The 21,815-nt window shown below is 46.8% G+C and overlaps 1 protein-coding gene across 1 annotated transcript in view; it reads left to right on the forward strand.

Annotated features, from left to right (window-relative positions):
• The window catches only part of DNAH2 (dynein axonemal heavy chain 2), a 108,426-nt gene that overhangs the window by 32,671 nt on the left and 53,940 nt on the right, over window positions 1-21,815 (forward strand). The window contains exons 15-32 of the mRNA XM_027518474.1: window positions 6,823-6,969; window positions 7,757-7,913; window positions 8,169-8,408; window positions 8,703-8,891; window positions 9,087-9,234; window positions 9,868-10,060; window positions 12,722-12,922; window positions 13,031-13,187; window positions 13,495-13,669; window positions 14,056-14,219; window positions 15,739-15,900; window positions 16,002-16,105; window positions 17,082-17,238; window positions 17,379-17,461; window positions 17,551-17,731; window positions 18,403-18,541; window positions 21,023-21,240; window positions 21,458-21,559. Of these exons, the coding sequence (XP_027374275.1) occupies window positions 6,823-6,969; window positions 7,757-7,913; window positions 8,169-8,408; window positions 8,703-8,891; window positions 9,087-9,234; window positions 9,868-10,060; window positions 12,722-12,922; window positions 13,031-13,187; window positions 13,495-13,669; window positions 14,056-14,219; window positions 15,739-15,900; window positions 16,002-16,105; window positions 17,082-17,238; window positions 17,379-17,461; window positions 17,551-17,731; window positions 18,403-18,541; window positions 21,023-21,240; window positions 21,458-21,559 (2,917 nt within the window). The remainder of the gene's footprint in view (window positions 1-6,822; window positions 6,970-7,756; window positions 7,914-8,168; window positions 8,409-8,702; window positions 8,892-9,086; window positions 9,235-9,867; window positions 10,061-12,721; window positions 12,923-13,030; window positions 13,188-13,494; window positions 13,670-14,055; window positions 14,220-15,738; window positions 15,901-16,001; window positions 16,106-17,081; window positions 17,239-17,378; window positions 17,462-17,550; window positions 17,732-18,402; window positions 18,542-21,022; window positions 21,241-21,457; window positions 21,560-21,815) is intronic.

Below are 21,815 nucleotides of genomic sequence, written 5' to 3' on the forward strand. Positions count from 1 at the left end.
CCTTCCTTGGTAGAGTCCTCTCCAATAAAGGTGGAAAACTTGCACTGTGATGTCATGTCCTATATTGCTACTTTAGTGCTTGCTTAGTAGAACAGACACAAAATATTCTGAAATTTTCACCTCAGTGTTCTTTTAAGATGACATCTTGGTGATATTCAGGATATAAAGCTTCATCAGAGTATCTTGAGATTATGGGGCTTTTTATCCTCTTTGATTAAAAAATGTAATTTCTTTTTCCAAAAAAAGAAGAAAACACACAGATTTACAAAGTCAAATGACTCTTACTCAAGATGTAAAAGTGTTTAAAATATTACATATTTTCTCCTGGCATTTTGTGATTTTTAGTCTTTACATTTGGTTCTTGGATCCATTTTCAGTTTATTTTGATTTAGGGAGAGAAGCACAGATGCAACTTGAGTTGGTTTTGTGTTTTTTTAAATATATCCCCAGATGGCTAGTCAGTTGACCCAATCTCATTTATTGAACTGCTATCTTTATAGTATAACAAATTCCCAAGTATGTCTGTGTCTATTTTGGGATTCACTATCCTGTTCTGATAGGTCTGTTTATTCATATGTAGAGACCAAATTGTTTTTATTATTGTCCTCATTACTCTCCTTTTTAGATTTTTTTCTTGGATATTTTAAATATTTATTTCTCATAAGTACATTGGAATCTCTTTGTTTAGTCCCCCAAAGAGTCCTATTCCTATATTTGGCGAGGGGTGGGGTGGGGGTGGGGTGGGGGGGGCAAGATTGGGTTAAATTTATAGGTTAACTTAAGAAGAATGAACATCTTTAAGATTTGAGTTTTTTCTATCCAAGAATAGCATTTCTTTCTTTCAATTTATTTAAGTCCTGTTCTTTTGTTCATAGATATTTTTCATACATACTAACCGACTAACAAGAAATGTGATAATATATATTAACATCTTTTGGTGATCTCTTAATTTTTGTTGTTTTAATTATCATTGGTTTCTTTTTCTCCATGATAATATTGAACTGGTTATAGTTTTTATATTGGAAAACTTTGATTTTAATAAGTTAATTTTGTACCCAGTCCCTTTTACAACTAATTCTCTTGTTTAAAATAGTTTTTTCCTTTTTAAAAATTTGCTTATTAATTTTATTTTTGTCTGCACTAGGTCTTTTGTTGCTTTCTCTAATTGAAGCAAGCGGGGGTACTCTTTGTTGTGTTGTGTGGGCTTCTCTTCCAAGGCCGGGGATCAAATCCACGTCCCCTGCATTGGCAAACAGATTCCTATCCACTGTGCTACCAGGAAGGTCCAGTTTTTCCCTTTTAAAACATTTTTTTAATTATGAAAGATCATATCATACATATAGAAAATTACTTAAAAACCTACATGTTCAATGTAATCTATAGGTATAAAATAAACACCCTTGCTTCTGTCACCTAGGTCAAGGAAAGAATGTGGCCAGCAGTCCAGAAGCCCTCCTACTTATATTTTTCAGTTGAACTATCTGTCAACACTTACAATTCAGGAGACTTTATATAAAAATTCACTTTCTGGCCTCTCTTGAAATCACACCAAGCCCATATCCCATTTGGCAGCAAATGCCTGGAACCCTGGAGCAGTGACTCTTGTAGATGGACCTCTCGCTCTTTCACCCAACTTTAGGCCAAAACTCAGTTGCAGTTTATCGTTGCATTAGAGCTGTGCTTGCCTTGGAGTAAGTGGAATTCCTGAACTTTGCTTTTGATGATGAAATCCAAAGGAGCTGGTGCTTGGTTGGATATTGGAAGGTCGAGGTGAGGGACGACACGGGTTCTGGCCCAGAAAGTGGGGCAGGGCCATTTCTGCACAGATGCAGGTGTCCTCGGCTGAGAGAGGCAGCTGAAGCCGCACAGTAGGTAAGGTCACCCAGGGCTAGTGTGCTGGGTGTGCGTGACCTCGAGGGGCTGGCGTGCCAGGGAGCTGTGGGGGAGGTGGATGCTTCGCTGAGTCTCCAGAGTCAGCTGGATGAGATTTCCAAGGGACCCTGGAGAGAAAAGGCTGCTTGTCCTGACGTGTGGAGCTGACAAGAGAAGCACCGAGGTTCAGAAGCCAGGGAGGAAGGCAGAGAGGAGGCCACCAGATGTGGAGACTTAGAGGGGAGGGTGAGGCCAAGGAGGTTCTCAGAGTGTAGCTACAAGAAGTCCTATGAGGAATCCTGGGCAAGCTAGACGGAAGCAGATTTAGGGACTTCCCTGATGGTCCAGTGGCTAACACTCCATCCATGCTCCCAATGCAGGGGGCCCAGGTTCAACCCCTGGTCAGGGAACCAGATGCCACATGCTGCAACTAAGAGTTTGCATGCGGCAACTGAAGATCCTGTGTGCCACGACTAAGACCTGGTGCAGCCAAATAAATAAATAATTTAAAAGATCTTTTAAAAACGCAGACTTAGAGGGGAGGGTGGGAGGCAGCTCTTGGCACTGAGGAACGAGAGGAAAAGAAAGGAAGGGAATTCAGGAGGCCGATTTTTCACAGAAGGCAGGCTGTGAAGGGGGCAAGCAGTGTGGTGCCAGGATGTGGAGTCGAGGGTAGGTGGTGTTTTGATTTTGTTTTAAGATTGTAGAAACTTGGCTTATTTAAACGTTGATGGGAAGGAACGGGTAGGGTGGGAGTGTAGGCAAGCTGGAAAAGATGGTGTCTGAGGATGCAAAGGGAAGCTGGATTGGAAGGACTTGACCTTGGATGCAAGGAGGGCCTCTTCTGTAGTAAACAGACGAAATCATAGGTATGGGGTCAGTTACGTTTATAAGTTTTAGAGCAGGAAGCATGTGGAGTTCTCTCCTGGTGGCTTTTGTATTTCTTTGAGGGAAGAGGTGGGGCTTTCTGTGGAGAGCGAGAGGAGCAGACCAGGTTTGAGAAAGCAGAGGATTTGCAAACAGTCCCTGTGAGAACAGGAAGGACAGGAGATTGGGGAAACCCCAGGGGTGCAGCCTTAGAGGCCAGCTGGGACCAGAGATCTTGGACGTGCAGACTGCTAATCTGTGTAGTCGTGTGATCTTCTCCAGCTTTGCTTGGCCACCTTCACATGGCCTCAGCAGAGAAGAGAGTGGACAGAGCTGGGGATGGGGTTTGGTCAGGTGGCTTAGACTAAAGAAGGAGGCGAACAGAGCCAGGGATGGGGTTTGGTCAGGTGGCTTAGCCTAAAGAAGGAGGCGAAAGACAGAACTGGTGAGAGAGCAGCGGAAGCAGGCAGGGTCCTTGGAGGAGGGGATGGATGTGGAAGGGGACAAACAGGCAAGAGGAAAGGCCAGGGGTCAGTGACCTGAACGTCCCCATGGGATCAAAGGTCGACTGGGAGGACTTGAGTGCAGGTACTGGGATGGGCGAGGAAGCTGAGCTGGGGAGGGACCATCTGCTTGGAGACTGACTGTAAAGGTGGCGGGACATGAGTTCCAGGGCGTGGCCTCTGAGTGGGGAGGAGAAGGTCAGGTCACTGGGTGTGAGGTGGCAAAGGACACTTAGGACAAGGGCCACAGACACAATTAAAAAATTTTTGGCATTACTTGTAATAAAGGAGAAAGAAACAAGTTAAATGAATTTTAATTTTCAATCCGGTATTCCCCAGATATTACCTTGCCAATATGTAATCAATGTAAAGAATTGTTCACAGAGAGTTTTATATTCTCTTTTTCATGCAACATCCTCTTTGCCTTTCATCTTTATGTCTCTATTTTATGAGGGGTCTCTGTCATTTATCTTGTATTGTATCTTTTTTTTTCTGCTTTATTTTTAACTTCCAAGAGCTCTCTTTGTGTCCCTTTTATAGCATCTTGTTTCTGTCTCACGGACGCTCTTTGTTTCTTATCTCTCTCTCAGGATGCTCGCTGTGATTCTGTTTTTTCTTTCGGGGGTGGGCCACCTTTCTGCATCTCCGTCCCCTCTCCTTCCCTTCTGGTTGCTTTTTTCTGTTTAAGGAAAGATAGACCCATTTGAATTTGGAGTTCCAAAGAATAGCAAGGAGAGATAAGAAAGGCTTCCTCAGTGATCAATGCAAAGAAATAGAGAAAAACAATAGAATGGGAAAGACTAGAGATCTCTTCAAGAAAATTAGACATACCAAGGGAACATTTCATGCAAAGATGGGCACAATAAAGGACAGAAATGGTATGGACCGAATAGAAGCAGAAGCTATTAAGAAGAGGTGACAAGAATACACAGAAGAACTATACAAAAAAGATCTTTACAATCCAGATAATCATCATGGTATTATCACTCACCTAAAGCCAGAATCCTGGAATGCAAAGTCAAGTGAGCCTTAGGAAGCATCACTGCAAACAAAGCTAGTGGAGGTGATGGAATTCCAGTTGAGCTATTTCAAATCCTGAAAGATGATGCTGTGAAAGTGCTGCACTCAATATGTCAGCAAATTTGGAAAACTCAGCAGTGGCCACAGGACTGGAAAAGGTCAGTTTTCATTCCAATCCCAAAGAAAGGCAATGCCAAAGAATGCTCAAATTACCGCACCATTGCACTCATCTCACACACTAGTAAAATAATGCTCAAAATTCTCCAAGCCAGCCTTCAACAGTACGTGAACTGTGAATTTCCAGATATTCAAGCTGGTTTTAGAAAAGGCAGAGGAACCAGAGATCAAATTGCCAATATCTGCTGGATCATGGAAAAAGCAAGAGAGTTCCAGAAAAACATCTATTTCTGCTTTATTGACTATGCCAAAGCCTTTGACTGTGTGGATCACAACAAACTGTGGAAAATTCTTAAAGAGTTGGGAATACCACCTGACCTGCCTCTTGAGAAATCTATATGCAGGTCAGGAAGTAACAGTTAGAACTGTACATGGAACAACAGACTGGTTCCAAATAGGGAAAGGAGTACATCAAGGCTGTATATTGTCACCCTGCTTATTTAACTTATATGCAGAGTACATCATGAGAAGCGCTGGGCTGGATGAAGCACAAGCTGGAATCAAGATTGCCGGGAGAAATACCAACACAAATATGCAGATGACACCACCCTTTTGGCAGAAAGCAAAGAAAGAACTAAAGAGCCTCTTGATGAAAGTGAAAGAGGAGAGTGAAAAAGTTGGGTTTAAACTCAACATTCAGAAAACTAAGATCATGGCATCTGGTTCCATCACTTCATGGCAAATAGATGGGGAAACAATGGAAACAGTGACAGACTTTATTTTTTGGGGCTCCAAAATGGTAAGCCCAAAAAATGGTGACTGCAGCCATGAAATTAAAAGACGCTTACTCCTTGGAAGAAAAGTTATGACCAACCTAGACAGCTTATTAAAAAGCAGAGACATTACTTTGCTAACAAAGGTCCATCTAGTCAAGGCTATGGTTTTTCCAGTAGTCATGTATGGCTGTGAGAGTTGGACTATAAAGAAAGCTGAGTGCCAAAGAATTGATGGTTTTGAACTGTGGTGTTGGAGAAGACTTGAGAGTCCCTTGGACTGCAAGATCCAACCAGTCAGTCCTAAAGGAGATCAGTCCTGAGTCTTCATTGGCAGGACTGATGTTGAAGCTGAAACTCCAATACTTCGGCCACCTAATGTGAAGAACTGACTCATTGGAAAAGACCCTGATGCTGGGAAAGATTGAAGGCGGGAGAAGAAGGGGATGACAGAGGATGAGATGGTTGGATGACATCACCGACTCAACGGACATGAGTTTGAGTAAACTCCGGGAGTTGGTGATGGACAGGGAGGCCTGGCGTGTTGCGGTCCATGGGGTTGCAAAGAGTTGGACACGACTGAGCAACTGAACTGAACTGACTCCCACCTTTTATGCAAGGAGAGGCAGAGACCAGTGTTCTGCGACCCTTGGTTGTCTGATTGTATTTCAGGGACTGGGGCTGGAAAGCTGATTAGCAGCTCTGCTGAGCAGGAAGGGGGAGCTTCTCAACTGCAGGCCTGTCTGGATGGGCTGTTTCCTGGCAACTCCAGAGGTCATCACCCTCAGCACATTTCCATTTAGGCTGGTCTGAGGTCACAGAAAACCATCTCTCAAACTCTTTTCCGGAGGATATAGGTCCTGGTGCCAGAGACTGGTGTCTGGGTGGGAAGGGGAAGTGGGGGTCTTAACATTCATGTGTACGTGGTGACTCACCGCCCTGCTTTCAGTGGGTTACTCTCTCCTACAACTGGGCCTGGGGTCCCCAGTCCAGGGACCCTCTGTTTGTCTCTGCACTGCTTCCCCAGACAAGAAGCCTTCAGTCTTAGGCTGGGGCGGGGGGGGGCAGCTTGCTTAACTCCACAGAGTAGGGCCGCTTCCTAAACTTTCAGCTATTCTGCTTGTTTTAGTCCCACCATCACGCCTTTCCGGAGATCCTTGGAGCTACGGGCCCCCCGAGCCTTGGGAGGGGGTTCTTAGCCATCTCCGCCACCAGCTGAGGACTCTTCTTCTGCTCCTTATCCATCTGCTCTTCCACTTTTCAAATGTTTTCAGTTACTATCTCCTTGTATTTGTGGGTTTATGCCTTAAACAAATGAAACATTCTTTACTGTTGTTTTAGTGGTTTGGGGAGAGGAGCAAAAGTCAGTGGGTCCAGTTGCCTTCTTTACCCGGAGGTTCTGCTTCATTTATTTTATCTATTTACTTAGCTGCGCTGGGTCTTAGTTGCAGCATGTGGCATCCAGTTCCCTGACCAGGGATTGAACCCAGGCCCCCTGCATGGGGAATGCAGAGTCTTAGCCACTGGACCACCAAAGAAACCCCTCTGCTTCACTTCTTACTTTTAAATGTCTCCATGCTCCCCAACTCCATACCTCTCGAACTGGTGTTGGTTCTGGCTTGCGCCCTTGCACAGCCACCTCAGAGGCTCTGCCTGTGTTTCTCCGCAAGGACCCTGTCGATCCTCTTTGTGGAGATCGACTACTGGGAGCGGTTACTGTTCGAGACACCCCATTACGTGGTGAATGTGGCTGAACGTGCCGAGGACCTGCGCATTCTTCAAGAAAACCTGCTGCTCGTCGCTCGGGACTATAACAGGTGGGGCCCACTCCTCACTGAAGCCCTCCTGCATGCCACTTCCTGCCCTCTCTTTGTCTTTTATCTGTCCCATGATATTGTCCATTTCCTACAGTACACATCCTTCATATTTTGTCCATCTCAAAAAAAAAAAAAAAAGGTTTCCTGTTCTCTCTCATGTGGCCCTACAATTATTCCTGTGCCTTGTCTTCTATCTTTAGAGTACAGAGAAAAACAACAGGTCCCCTCCCACCCCATCAGGCACTTGGACCATGTATACTGTTGGCCTGAGTCACTTGTTTGGGAAGGAAGTTGATGGCATTAGGTTTATGGGCCCATATCAACATAAGGTTGTTTGAACCAAGATGGCCCTCCTCTTAATCCCATTAGCACTCATCTCTGAAGTGAGGCTTTGCTTGAAATTGGGTACCTTTCTCAGGCCATTTCAAGTGCAAAGAGATGGGACCAGCAGTCTTGTTTAGGTGTCTAGAACTGTGCTGTCCAATACAGTAGCCACTAGATGCATGTGGTTTTTTTCTATTTAAGTTAATTGAAATTAAATAAAAGTTTAAAATTCAGTTACTCATTTGCACAGGCCACAGTTCAAGTGCCCCACAGCCACATGTGGCTAGTGGCTGCCATACTGGGCAGCACAAATGTCAAAACATTTCCACCATCACAGAAAGTTGTATTGGAAAGTCCTTGCCTAGAATCATGAACTTTCAGATTTTCCACCAAGTGTCCTGGTGTGGAGATGAGGTCTTTCTGAGCTCATCCCCATTAGCTACTGGCCTTCTCTTACTCGCAGGATCATTGCCATGCTGTCCCCAGATGAGCAGGCCCTGTTCAAAGAACGTATCCGGTTCCTGGATAAGAAGATCCACCCTGGGCTCAAGAAGCTGCACTGGGCCTTGAAGGGGGCCAGTGCTTTTTTCATCACAGAGTGCCGCATACATGCCAGCAAGGTAGGCTGTGGTCATTAGACCCTAAAGGTCTGCAAGGCTGACTGAAAAGCTGACATGTGGGTACTTAATACCCCAGTCTCAGGTAGTGGCAGAGAGACCAGGGGAATTGTGTGAAAGAAATGAAGTGTGTTTAGTGAAGGACTTTTCTTTTTTTTTTTAATTGTCAGTAACTCTAGCTAGAGAATAGACGGAAGGATGGAATTAGGCCCAGAGGATCTGTTCCCAAACTCCCCCATGGGTGTGGTCTGACTCCAGGTGCAGACGATCGTGAATGAGTTCAAGGCGTCCACTCTGACCATCGGCTGGCGAGCCCAAGAGATATCAGAGACACTGCTGGTGCGCATCAGCGGCAAACGGGTGTACAGGGACCTGGAATTTGAGGAGGACCAAAGAGAGCATAGGGCAGCCGTGCAACAGAAATTGATGAGCCTGCATCAGGATGTGGTGGCCATCATGACCAACTCCTATGAAGTCTTCAAGAATGACGGCCCCGAGGTAAGGGTCCTGTGGCCAGGGCTTTGTGGGTGAGCAGATCCCCAGTCCCCCCAGCCCCATCAGAACCTTCTCTTGGTCGTCCCCCTCCCTCCCACCCTGATTCTGTGTATGCCTGTCAGACATCCCACTCTAGCCTTGGATTCACCCAACCTTCAGCTTTTCAGCCTCTTCCTTCAGGACTTCATATCTGCCTTTCTATTAAAACAACTTGTTGCCCTCCCTGTTGGCTGGTTCTCCTTTCCCAGGGCCTGCCCTGTTTTGCCTGAGGGATTCTCTTCCCGACTCTTCCCACAGATTCAGCAGCAGTGGATGCTGTACACAATTCGGCTGGACCGCATGATGGAGGATGCCTTGAGGCTGAACGTGAAGTGGTCTCTGTTGGAACTGTCCAAGGCCATCAATGGGGATGGCAAGACTACCCCCAACCCACTCTTCCGAGTGCTTGTCATTTTGAAGAATGATCTTCAGGGAGGTGTGGCCCAGGTGGGTGGGAACCACTTTGCCCCAAACATCTGAAACCATCACACTTTGTCAGTTTCCGTTAATCCTTAGACTTGGCCCTAGGCTTTGGCTTTGTCCTACAGCCTCCAGGCCTGGTTCTGAGGTGTCCAGCCTGCCTAGTCCTGAACTCACCTCCTCCAGAGCCTGTGCTGAGCCCTCTCCCTGGTGCTCCCACAGGTGGAGTTCTCACCCACTCTGCAGACCTTGGCAAGTGTGGTCAATGACATCGGCAGCCACCTCTTCTCCACCATCTCCGTCTTCCGCCACCTCCCCGAAATTCTCATCAAGCGCAAGTTTCAGCGTGAGCCCATCCACACCATCGTGGGTGAGTAGGCGTCCAGTGCAGGGGTATCAACAGCCTAGGACCAGATGAGGGAACTCCCTGGCAGTCCAGTGGTTAAGACGCTGCACGCGCTTCCAGTGCAGGAAGCGTGGGTTTGATCCCTTGTTGCAGAACTAGGATCCCACATGCCACATGCTGTGACCAAAAAAAGAAATTAATTGGAAACAAAAACCAAGCCCTAGGACCATGTGGAGCTAGGAGGAGAGACCAGGGCTGTTTCTAGACATACCTGGCCAGTTGTCTCCATGGATTTTGAAAACCCAGGTCAAGGTGCTGGATTGGGGAAGGGAAACAGGACACAGACAGGGGTCAAAATTAGGTGACTGATGCTCAAGGGGTTTGGAGTTTGGGGTGAGGAGACCCAGAAGGAATTGTTTGGGTAACAGGGCTGGGATGTAAGAGGCCTGGATACCAACACATGAGACATCTGAATCCCCCAGAACAGAGTCATTCTTTTACGTTCTGCTTCCTCCTTCATTTTCTACTACTCACATTTGAGTGTGTTTCTTTGGGGAAGTGATGTTGGAGGGGAGACTCTGGGGCAGTAGCCAGGGGCTGGGCTGGAGCTTGAGTCAGGGTGGAGGTTAGTGAGAAGTATTTTGCTGGGTCTTGAAGAGCGGGATGAGGACATCAAGAAGATCCAGGCCCAGATCAGCAGCGGCATGACCAACAATGCAAGCCTGCTGCAGAACTATCTCAAGACCTGGGACATGTACCGCGAGATCTGGGAGATCAACAAGGACTCCTTCATCCGCCGATACCAGCGCCTCAACCCGCCTGTCTCTTCCTTTGATGCTGACATTGCCCGGTAAGGAGCTGTGAGGATCATAGGAGGGGGTCTGGCCTGGAGACCGAGGGGTGGGGAGGAAATGAGAAGAAAGGCACTGGACCTTTGTTTCTTAAGGAGGTAGGGATCCAATGAGAGCTGGGAAAAAAAGAAACGTCAATTAGATTTTTTTCCCACCAATCTCTCTGCTGAAGCACCACATCAGCAATTTAGAGTTTCCATCAGTCTTCTCAAAAGAGCATATTAATAATGATTTATTATTATATGCTTAAAATTTATAAATGAGTCTAGAACGTTCTGTCATAGTCAGTTCATTTCAGTTCAGTTGCTCAGTTATGTCCGACTCTTTGCGACCCCATGGACCGCAGCATGCCAGGCCTCCCTGTCCATCACCAACTGCCAGAGTCTACCCAAACCCATGTCCATTGAGTCGGTGATGCCATCCAACCATCTCATCCTCTGTCATCCCCTTCTCCTCTTGCCCTCAATCTTTCCCAGCATCAGGGTCTTTTCAAATGAGTCAGCTCTTTGCATCAGGTGGCCAAAGTATTGGAGTTTCAGCTTCAACATCAGTCCTGCCAATGAAGACTCAGGACTGATCTCCTTTAGGACTGACTGGTTGGATCTTGCAGTCCAAAGGACTCTCAAGAGTCTTCTCCAACACCACAGTTCAAAAGCATCAATTCTTTGGCACTCAGCTTTCTTTATAGTCCAACTCTCACAGCCATACATGACTACTGGAAAAACCATAGCCTTGACTAGACGGACCTTTGTTGGCAAAGTAATGTCTCTGCTTTTTAATATGCTGTCTAAACCTAGACAGTATAACTTTCCTTCCAAGGAGTAAGCATCTTTTAATTTCATGGGTACAGTCACCATCTGCAGTGACTTTGGAGCCCCCAAAAATAAAGTCTGTCACTGTTTCCCCATCTATTTGCCATGAAGTAATGGGACCAGATGCCATGATCTTTGTTTTCTGAGTGTTGAGCTTTAAGCCAACTTTTTGACTCTCTTCTTTCACTTTCATCAAGAGACTCTTTACAGTAAACTTTTTTTAAAAAAATACTTAAAAATCTTTCTGTCATCCCAGAACTCTATGTACACCTGTACAAATTCACACATTGTCATTCATATAATTAGAGTCTTAAGAAGTTAAGTTAATATGGAATCCATTTCTCACTTATGTTTGAGAGCATCATTAGAGTTTATGGCTTTTAGAAAGTAAAATATGCATGTGGTTAGTAACTTAAAAACCCTATAAAGCAATTATCCTCCAATTATAAGTAAATTAATTTAAAAAAACCCTAAAGAGATGTCAAATTAAAAATAAAAGACTTTTTACCGAAAAATAAAAAAGATTTAAGGGAAAAGTTGCTCTTGTGGGGAGTACCATAGGATCCCACTGGAAGAAGAGAGATGTTAAGGATCTGAAAGGTAAGAGATGTGAACAGTTTCATTTTAAAAGTGCAGACAGGAGTTAAATTGAAGAAGATTCTATTTTAAAAAATTATTTATTTAATTTACTTATTTTGGGCTTCACCAAATGGGCTTCAACACATGGGCTTTCTCTTGTTTTGGTATGTGGGCTTAGTTGCTCCACAGCACATGTGATCTTAGTTCCCTGACCAGGGATTGAACCCACATCCCCTGCATTGGAAGGCAGGTTCTTAACTACTGAACCACCAGGGAAGTCCCTGAAGAAGATTCTTAAATTCTGATCTGAACCCTCATCTCTTTGTCCTCTCGTTATTCATTCATTTGTTCAAAAACCACCATTGTTTTATGGGTCATGAAGAATAAAAAAAAAGAGCAAGTTTTTTCCTCCCAAGGGCTCTAGTGCAGTGGGAAAGACACAAATATTGCTGACAGAGCAGTGGCTGTGGAGTCTTGAGGAATGTTGAAATCCCGTCTCCACCATTTACCAGCCATATAATCTTAGGTCGGTTCCTCTCATTCTCTGGGCCTCAGTTTTCTGTGAAATCGGTGTTGTACTATCAACCACAAAGGTTGTGAGGTTATTAAGTACACGTGGAAGCACCGTGTGAACTCTGAAGCCTGCAGGGGCTAACATGCTCATTGCTCTTGTATCGGCTTCCCTGTGATCAGCGCTGTGGGTGAGGCATGCAAGGTCCTGGGCGGTTCAGTGGAAGGAGAGAGAATGTCCAACTTGGGAATGTTAGAAGAGGAAGGACGTGGTTGAAAGGAGTGACTTTGGGGCTGGCCTTTTTGGAATGGGTAGGATGCCAGCAGGCAGAGATGGGCAGGGAGAGCGTGTTCACCAAATAGTGAGCATCCAGGAAGGAAGTCAGCGGGGGGCATTACGTACAGCGGCCACCGTCATCCTCTCCACAGCCTCACGGGGTGGGTTCTGTTCTCATTGCCATGTTACAGATGAGGAGACTGAGGCTCGGAGCCGTTAAGTAACCTGCCTGAGGGCACAGAGCTAGTGAGCAGGACTGTGTGAACTCAGCCTAGATCTCTGTGCCTTGAAATCAGACCAAGGAGTCTGAAAGCAGTGGAGGGAAAAGGACACCATCACAGCAGTTTGCCCCGGGCAGGTTGAAGTGGGGAACACCCGGGGGCAGAAGGATGCTGGGTGGGCGGAAAATACCACCCAGTCAGGGCATCCGGCACGTCTGCCAAGGAAAAGCCGTCCTAGTGGGGATGTGTGGGCCCTTTCAGCTACACAGAGGTGGCTAATAATGTGCAGAAGGAGGAGACGGTCCTGAACATCCAGTTTGTGCTCCTGGACTGCTCGCACCTCAAGTTCTCTCTGGTGCAGCACTGCAACGAGTGGCAGAACAAATTCACGACCCTGCTCAAGGAGATGGCGGCCAGGCGGCTTCTGGAGCTGCACACCTACCTGGAGGAGAACTCGGAGAAGTATGTGGACGGGCCATCGGTGGGCGGGGGCACACTGGCTCAGGCCACCAGTTGGGGAGAGTAGGCCTGGCCTTCCCACCCACCCTTTCTCCCTTCCCCTGCCTACAGAATCAGCCGCCCTCCCCAGACCCTGGAGGAACTGGGGGTCAGTTTGCAACTTATGGAGACCCTGCAGCACGAACTGCCCACCATGGAAACCCAGATCCCTCCCATTCACGAGCAATTTGCCATCCTTGAGAAGTACGAAGTGCCAGTCCAGGACGATGTGAGTTCCAGCGGCCCATCCTAGCCCCAGGCCCTTGGCTGTCAGGAGGGAGAGCAGAGAAGTGAGTGGGGGAGAAGGCGCAAGGCCCCAGAGACTCTGAGAGCCAAAGTTAATTTGTGTGCTCTTTCGGGTCAGCTGGAGGATTTCTGTCAGGCCCAGCAACTGCTCAATCTCTTTGGGCCTTGTTGCCCAAGAGCTTGGAACTTGGCCACAGACTCTGGTCTAGAGGATTGGAAAAGAGTTCTTCTGGGAGTTGGTGGGACAGGAAGAGCTCTGTGGGCTACCCTCCCCTTTGTGATGTCCCCAGGTGCTGGAAATGCTGGACAGTCTCGGTGGGGAATGGGTTGCCTTCCAGCAAACACTGCTGGACAGTGAACAGATGCTGAAGAAACACAAGGAGAAGTTCAAGACAGGCCTCATTCACTCAGCTGACGACTTCAAGAAGAAAGCACACAATCTTCTGGAAGAATTTGAAGGCAAAGGTACGCTTCTCGCAACCTTTCCTTCTGCTTTTCCCTTGTCTTGACCCAGTCTTTCAAAGTGTGGGTCCCAGGAAAGTGCCAAACAAGGGAAAGAGCCAGGGACTGCTGTCAGTGATACACCTGTTGTCACTGAGTTTTGGCTGGAAGGCAGCAGCCCTGCTCACGTCTCCAGTTTTCTTACACCACCTTTTCATCTCACTCATTACTGACTCTCCAGCCACAGTTAGTTTCAATGCATTCTTTTCAACGGGTCCCCTCTTGTTTTCCGTGTCTTGTGGGAAGAGAGAAGTGAGATTTATACACAAAGAGGTAGGTGAGCCACAATGGCCTTTCAGAGGACCTTGGCCTTAAGTGAGAATCTGAACCTCACCTTGGACACCCCACAGGCCCCTTCACCAGCAATGTGGGACACCAGGCAGCCCTGGAGCAGATCGCCCACGTGCGGGCCATGCTGAACGCCATGCGGGAGGAAGAAAACCTCCTCCGTGCCAACCTGGGCATCTTCAAGATTGAGCAGCCAGCCTCCAAGGACCTGCAGAACCTGGAGAAGGTGGTGTGCCTAGCAAGGCCCTCATGGTGACCCAGGAGACGGGGTAGGGGGCAGGAGAAGGGGTCCCATGGGCCTCAAAAAACACCTGGGACCAGGAAGATGGGTGCACGAGAAGCTTTTTTAAAAAATAGAGGTAAAACTCGGGTAGCAAAAGAGCCATTTTACAATGAACAGTTGAGTGGCATTCAGTACATTCACGATGTTGTACAGCCATCACTTATAATTCTACTATATTTTCATCACCCCCCAGAGAAAGGCTTTAGCAATCATACCCCATCCCGTTCCCTCTCCCCCAGCCCCTGTAGACCACTAATCTATTTTCTATGTACAGTTGACCCTTTAACAACACTGGGTTTGAACAGATAAGGCCCGCCTATACATGGATATCTTACAGTAGTAAGTACTGTAATACTACATGCTGTGCAGTTGAATCCACAGCTGGGAAACTGTGGCTGTAGATAAACTGCAGATATGGAGGGCGGACTATAAGTTACACACAAATTTTCCACTGCATAGAGGGTTGGTGTCCCTCACCCTTATGGTTTTTAATGGTCAGCTGAACATGGATTTTTCCTATTCTGTATATTCCGTATACATGGAAGCATGCAATATGTGACTTTTGTGTATGGCTTCTTACATTTGTCTAATATTTTCAAGGATCATCCATGCTGCAGCATGGGTCAGTATCTCGTTCCTTTTTATGGGTGAATAATATTCCATTGTATGGATTTACCACATTTGTTTATCCATTAACCTGTCAATGGGCATTTGGGTTGTTTCCACTTTTTAGCTACTGTAAGGAGTGCTACTCTGACTATGCCTGTACTTGGCGTATGTTTGAGTTCCCATTTCCAATTCCTGTGGGTATGGACATAGGAGTGGACTTGCTGATCACATGGTAACTCTGTGTTTAACTTTTTGAGGAACCTCCAAGCTGTTTTCCACAGCAACTGCACCATTTTATGCTCCCCCAGCAGCATACAAGGGTTCCTATTTCTCCACATCCTTGTCAACACTTCTCCCTTTATTTTTGGCCCTAGTCATTCTGGTGGGTGTGAAATATCTCCCTGTGGTTTTGATTTGCATGTCCCTACTGACTAATGAACTTCCCTGGTGGCTCAGACGGTAAAGCGTCTGTCTACAATGCGGGAGACCCTGGTTCGATCCCTGGGTCGGGAAGATCCCCTGGAGAAGGAAATGGCAATCCACTCCAGTACTATTGCCTGGAAAATCCCATGGACACAGGAGCCTGGTAGACTACAGTCCATGGGGTCACAAAGAGTCGGACATGACTGAGCAACTTCACTTCACTGACTAATGGCATTGAGGATCTTTTCAAGTGCTTGTTCCTTGAGGCTCTCTTAAAGCAAGAGAGTGGGGAAAAAAGTGTGAACTGAGGAGGAGGCAACTCTGTTTTGCCGGGAGGGAAGATCTCCTGAGGATGAGAGGAGGCATTTGTCAGGGAGAAGGAGGGTGGGAGTTGCCTGACTCTGTCACCCGTCTGGTCTGGGCCCCAAAGGAGCTGGACGCGCTGCAGCAAGTCTGGGAAATCACCCGAGACTGGGAGGAAAACTGGAACCAGTGGAAGGTGGGCCGGTTCCTGACCCTGCAGACAGAGGCCATGGAGACTATGGCCCATGGGCTGTTTCGCCGCCTCACTAGACTGGCCAAAGAGTACAAGGTGTGTGAGGCGAGGGTGGAGGGCCGCGGGCAGGAGACTGAGGAAGGCGGGCTGTGCTGGAAAGGAGGGCAGGTCTCCTGATGTCTTTTGCTTTTGCTCAGGACCGAAACTGGGAAATTATTGAAACCACTCGCTCCAAAATAGAGCAGTTCAAGAGGACCATGCCGCTCATCTCGGACCTGCGAAACCCTGCCCTTCGAGAGCGGTGAGGCTGCCCCTCACACCCTGGTCTGTCCTGGCCTGGTTCTCCCGGTTGTTCCCTCCATCGCGTTCCCACCTCGCTCTGCTCCTCTGCCCACCAACACACACCCTGAAGGAGGCTTCCCAAGAGCCCATTGCCTTCCCCTGTCACACTGTTCTGGGTTCTCTGGCCTTCTTGGCTCTTTCCCCTCTGTCTCCTTTCAATTTATGTTGTCTATCATAGGTCTACTTTATGTCTCCTGTCCCACAAAAGCCTGAATTTTGTAGTCCAAATCTAACATTTGTCCTTTAGGGTTTTTACTTTTGTGCCTTAAGAGGCCCTCGCAATCCCAGAGCTGTCAATGCAGTATCTCCGTACTCTCTTCGCATACTTTATAATTTTGCTTCTCAAGTTTAATTCTTTTAATGCATCTGGAACTTATCATGTTATAGAGGAGGATTTTGAAACTGTTGAGGCTAGCATAGACTATTTCATATGTGGTGTTTTAATAATTGTATATCCATTTAGGAGTAAATAGTTTTACTTCTTTTATATTGCCTCTAGCATGATGTTTTTGGCAGCGCTTCACTAATATCTATTATACGATAAACTATAACCTAACCACTTTATTTGCTTAAGTTATTTAACCTCGCTAAGCCTCAATTTCTTCACCTATAAATGGAATAACATTTATAGAGTGACCACGAAAATGAAATGCCTCATGTAGAGCACTTGGCCCAGCACCTCATCTCTAGTAAACCTGCGATCATCCATCTGAACTCCTTTTCTAGAGTCAGCAGCTCAATCTCTGTATTCCCCACAGTGCCTAAAACGGGATCTTAGAGCCTATTTAGGAAATATCTGTTGAATCTCGGATTAATAAAGGCACGGAATCATAACATCCCAATGGAAGAAAGCTAGGGAGCAATGCTCACACTTCCTGGTAGGCCTTGCTGACTTTTTGTCCCCAGCTGATCTGACCTTTTGTCCCCGGCTACAGGCACTGGGATCAGGTCAGGGATGAGGTCCAACGTGAGTTTGATCAGGAATCAGAAAGCTTCACCTTGGAGCAGATCGTGGAGCTGGGGATGGATCAGCATGTAGAGAAAATTGGGGAGATCTCTGCCTCAGCCACCAAAGAGCTGGCTATAGAACTGGTATGACAGAGTACTCTCCCATACTCCCCTGTTTCCTCAGCTTTCTGGAGCAAAGGCTTCCAGCTTTTCATGATCCAAGGGTCCTTCCCAGCTCCTGTTACCCTTGGGGACTAAATACCTGATTGATCTGTCCCCCACAGGCATTAGAGAACATTGCCAAGACCTGGGATGTGATTCAGCTTGACATAGTGCCCTACAAGGATAAGGGCCATCACCGACTCAGGTGGACAAGGCTGTGGGGCCTGGGCTGCGGAGTGGGGACCAGGTTTGGCAGGTGGGGATAGACTATGATTCTGATACTTTTCACCCCAGAGGGACAGAAGAAGTATTCCAGGCCCTGGAAGATAACCAGGTGGCTCTGTCTACCATGAAGGCATCTCGCTTTGTCAAGGCCTTTGAGAAAGATGTGGACCACTGGGAGCGCTGCCTCTCCCTCATCTTGGAAGTGATTGAGATGGTGCTCACAGTGCAGCGTCAGTGGATGTACCTCGAGGTTAGGATCACCACCTGAGCTCTCCCTATATCCTGTTTTGGCTCCTTTCTTTGCAGAGGATCTAGATAGTTGCCCTATTATCAGCTCCATTGTCCCACCTCTAAAGCCACTTTTCATCTAGGACCTAAGCATCTGACCCTGAGCTCTTACCTCTCATCTTCAGCTTCCTCCTTGAAAAGCCTTTGTTCTCCTTCCATTTTTCTTATTGAACCCATATACCTGGCCTCCCAATCCCAAGTTTGGTTCTAGAGCCTAGACATCCCTTTGGTTCTTTTTTTATTTTTATTTTTAATTTTACTTATTTATTTATTTTTGGCTGTGCTGAGTTGTCACTGCTGCATGGGCTGCTCTCTCGTTGCGGTGCTCAGGCTTCTCATTGCAGCAGCTTCTCTTACTGTAGAGCACAGACTCTAGGGCACTTGGGTTCAATAGTCATGGCTCCCTGGCTCAGTCACTCGGTGGCATGTGGGATCTTCCCAGACCAGGGACCGAACTCGTGTCTCCTGTGTTGGCAGGTGGATTCTTTACCACTGAGCCACCAGGGACCCCCTCACCCTTTGGTTCTGATGCTTCTTCTCTTTCATTGATTGTCTCTCCTGGTCTAAGCACAGAGAGCAGAGAGTGGAGAGGGTATGGGAAACAGCCTCTCACACCCTTTATTGGCCCTTCAGAACATCTTCCTGGGAGAGGACATCCGGAAGCAGCTGCCCAATGAATCAGGCTTATTCGACCAAGTCAATGGCAACTGGAAGGCCATTATGGACCGGGTGAACAAGGACCCCAATGCTCTCCGGAGCACCCACTATCCAGGTCTGAGCCCTGACACAGCCTCGGCGGGTGCTCTGTGTGTGTGAGGTCATGGCCACATGCTTCATGTTTTTTTTAAGTTTTAAAAAGAATTTTATTTATTTTTGGCCATGCTAGGTCTTCATTATTGCATGGCTTTTCTCTGGTTGTGGGGAGCAGGGGCTACTTTCCTGTTGTGTAGCATAGGCTGTAGGCGCAAGGGCTTAGTAGCTGTGGCTCCCTGGCTCTAGAGCACAGGCTCAGTAGTTGTGGCGAAGGGGCTTAGTTGCCCCTTGGCTTGTGGGATCTTACTGGATCAGGGATCGAACCCATCTCTCCTGCATTGGCAGGTGGATTCTTTACCACTGAGCCACCACGGAGGCCCCACATGCTTCATTTACTGAAAGACTGACCATTGTACCCAACTGTCCTAAGCATTACATAGTAGTTCTGTAGATTAAACTCAACACATATTTGAGCAGAGTACAGTAGAGCAGTGAAGAGGATGAAAAATGGAATGAGACAGACTTGAGTTCAAAATCCTGCCTTCCTGATTGCATGCCTTCAGGCAGCTTGTTTCCTCCATACTGCAGCTTCCTTGCCTGTAGTATATGTGTGTGTGTGTCAGGGGCGGGGAGTGTATTTTATTTTACCTTTTATTTTGGCCCTGCCAGAGGGAAGATGTAGGATCTTAGTTCCCCAACCAGGGATCAAACCCGTGGCCCCAACATTGGGAGTGTGGAGTCTTAAGTACTGGGCTGCCAGGGAATTCCCACAGTGAGGGGTTAATGATAGCTATTTCTTGGGGTCTTTGTGAGGATAATAAAGGAGTGTGTAGCACTCAGTGCAGTGTCTAGCATAAAGGTAGTGCTGTTATTAGCACTGTGTCTCAAAAAACTCTGATTAAGGAATCACTCTTCTTCTCTATGTGGTTCATTCAATCAGATGATGTAGGTAAATGAGATAATGCAGATAAAGCACTTATCCCATTAAATGGCACAGAGAAAATCTTTGGTTACTAGGCGCTATTGTTATTACCTTGACTTTAATTGGTTTGTTATTAATAGAACTAGTCTTTAATGTAGACACTTTGGTAGACATGGGGATTGGGTAAGGAGATGGGGGGAGATGTACGCATACATGGTGAGGTCTGGTTATTTGTGGTCAATAGGGGTAAAGAACCAGAAAGTCAGGTTGGGCAATGGATGCGCGGGTAGATAGCCTGAGAAGAGTTTTGGCAGGGGATACGGAGGACCTGTTTATTTGCCTGGGCCAATCTAACAATTGAAAAATTTTCCCAAGAACCTTAACTCTACACAAAAACACTTTATTTCAATTACTCTGATAATATATAAATATTAGGATGTGCAAAATTGAGTGAGAACTTGAATTTTTATTAATAATATTTGAGATAATTGACATAATTACATTTTAGAAGAATGTATACTGCTACTGTTAAGTCAATGTATAAGCAGAGCCATGAAAACAACACTCTTTCTTGGTTGAACACACAGAACATACCCATGTTGTCTATGGCTACCAGGTCTCCTTGTGGTCTCCAGGGGCTTCTCAGGTGGTCATTCAAAGGCTCTAATGGCTTGTAGACCCTGTCCTAGAAGGCCTGAGGGTCACCTTGGAGTTCAGACTCTAGGGCATCCATAGTTTCTTCATAAAGCTAGAAACTGGGAAGACCAGGGGATAAGCCAATCAAAATCTAACTCTGGGAGGAAACTAACATTATTGAGAACCTATAGATGTGAACACAGTTTATTTTATATCTTGAATTATTCTTTGAGGTGGATCTTATTACTATTTTACAAAGAGGTAAAACCTCCCTGAGGTTAACTGACATGCTAATTAATGAAAGACCCACATCTGCCTCCCAGTCAGGTGCATTTATTTTTTTGTACCATGTAGCTTGCAGACTTAGCAGCAGCAGCTTGCAGATCTTACTTCCATGACCAGGGGTTAAACCTGTGCCCCCTGCCATGGAAGCTCAGTGTATTAACCACTGGACTTCCAGGGAATTTCCTCTAGTACTCTTTTCACTCTATCACGAGGAACACCGGCAGTCCCAGTGATGGTGGACCTTTTTTATTGTGCACGTGTGATGTGTATTTAAATCTAATGATTTAACTTGCTGAATTGTTTATGGGCAGAACAGTCTCTCACTTTCAGAAGCTCTTGGGATGACTGGCAGAGTCCCCACTTCTTTGGTGGAAAGAGACTGATGGGATATGTAGTTATATTAATGGAATCACATATGCATAATTAATTATAATGTATAATATGTACCATAGTGTATAATGAACACTTAATAATGAGTTCATGAGGAGGATGGGAAAAGAGTGATTAGGGGACACTTCTCTGCTTCCAAAAACCATATGGCAGTCTGCACCCCAGCATTCACGAGCTGGCAGAGTGGGTATGGTTGGAGGCTCCATATCTACTCAGGGCAATGGTAAAAGGGCCATGACCAATGTCACTCACTGTTCTCCTCCCCAGGCCTCCTGGACACGTTGATAGAAATGAACACAATCCTTGAAGACATCCAGAAGTCCCTGGATATGTATTTAGAGACCAAGCGCCATATTTTCCCCCGCTTCTACTTCTTGTCCAATGATGACCTCCTGGAGATTCTGGGCCAGTCCCGCAATCCGGAGGCTGTGCAGCCACACCTCAAAAAATGCTTTGACAATATTAAACTGCTGAGAATGCAGAAGGTTCGTGGAAGTGGCCACGACGGGCAGGAGGGTGGGGGAGGGATGGTGACATCAGTGAGTTCATGGCCTCCGAGGAGACCATGCCCCTCCAAGAGGAGGGGGATAGTAATGATTCTGGGCATCTGGGACAGAACTTTCTAGAACTGGTAATATAGAGGGGGAGGTGGGAGGAGCAGAAATGACCCCCAAAGGGCTCAACAGCTTCCTGCTTCTGCAGGTTGGGGGACCCGGCAGCAAATGGGAAGCGTTGGGAATGTTCTCGGGTGACGGTGAATACATCGATTTCCTCCACCCAGTGCTTCTGGAAGGGCCTGTGGAGGTGAGCTGTGGCCAGGGACTAAGAAGAAAGCTCGTTCTTCTAACTTTGCTGGCTCTATAAGGAGAGACCATCTCTGTGAAGGGGCCTTAGTCACTTTGTGCCTCCCACCTGCCATGCCTAAAACTCTAACCTCCACCATGCTCTCCTGAAAGTCCATCTGACCCCGGTCTCCATCCCCCTCAGGGATTTGAGCCAGCCACTACCCAGCTTCCGCTTTTCTCTAGGGCCCCAGAGCCCCGGGGTCCTCCTTCCCAAT

This window comes from Bos indicus x Bos taurus, chromosome 19, assembly GCF_003369695.1.
Source record: "Bos indicus x Bos taurus breed Angus x Brahman F1 hybrid chromosome 19, Bos_hybrid_MaternalHap_v2.0, whole genome shotgun sequence".
Lineage (NCBI taxonomy): Eukaryota > Metazoa > Chordata > Mammalia > Artiodactyla > Bovidae > Bos > Bos indicus x Bos taurus.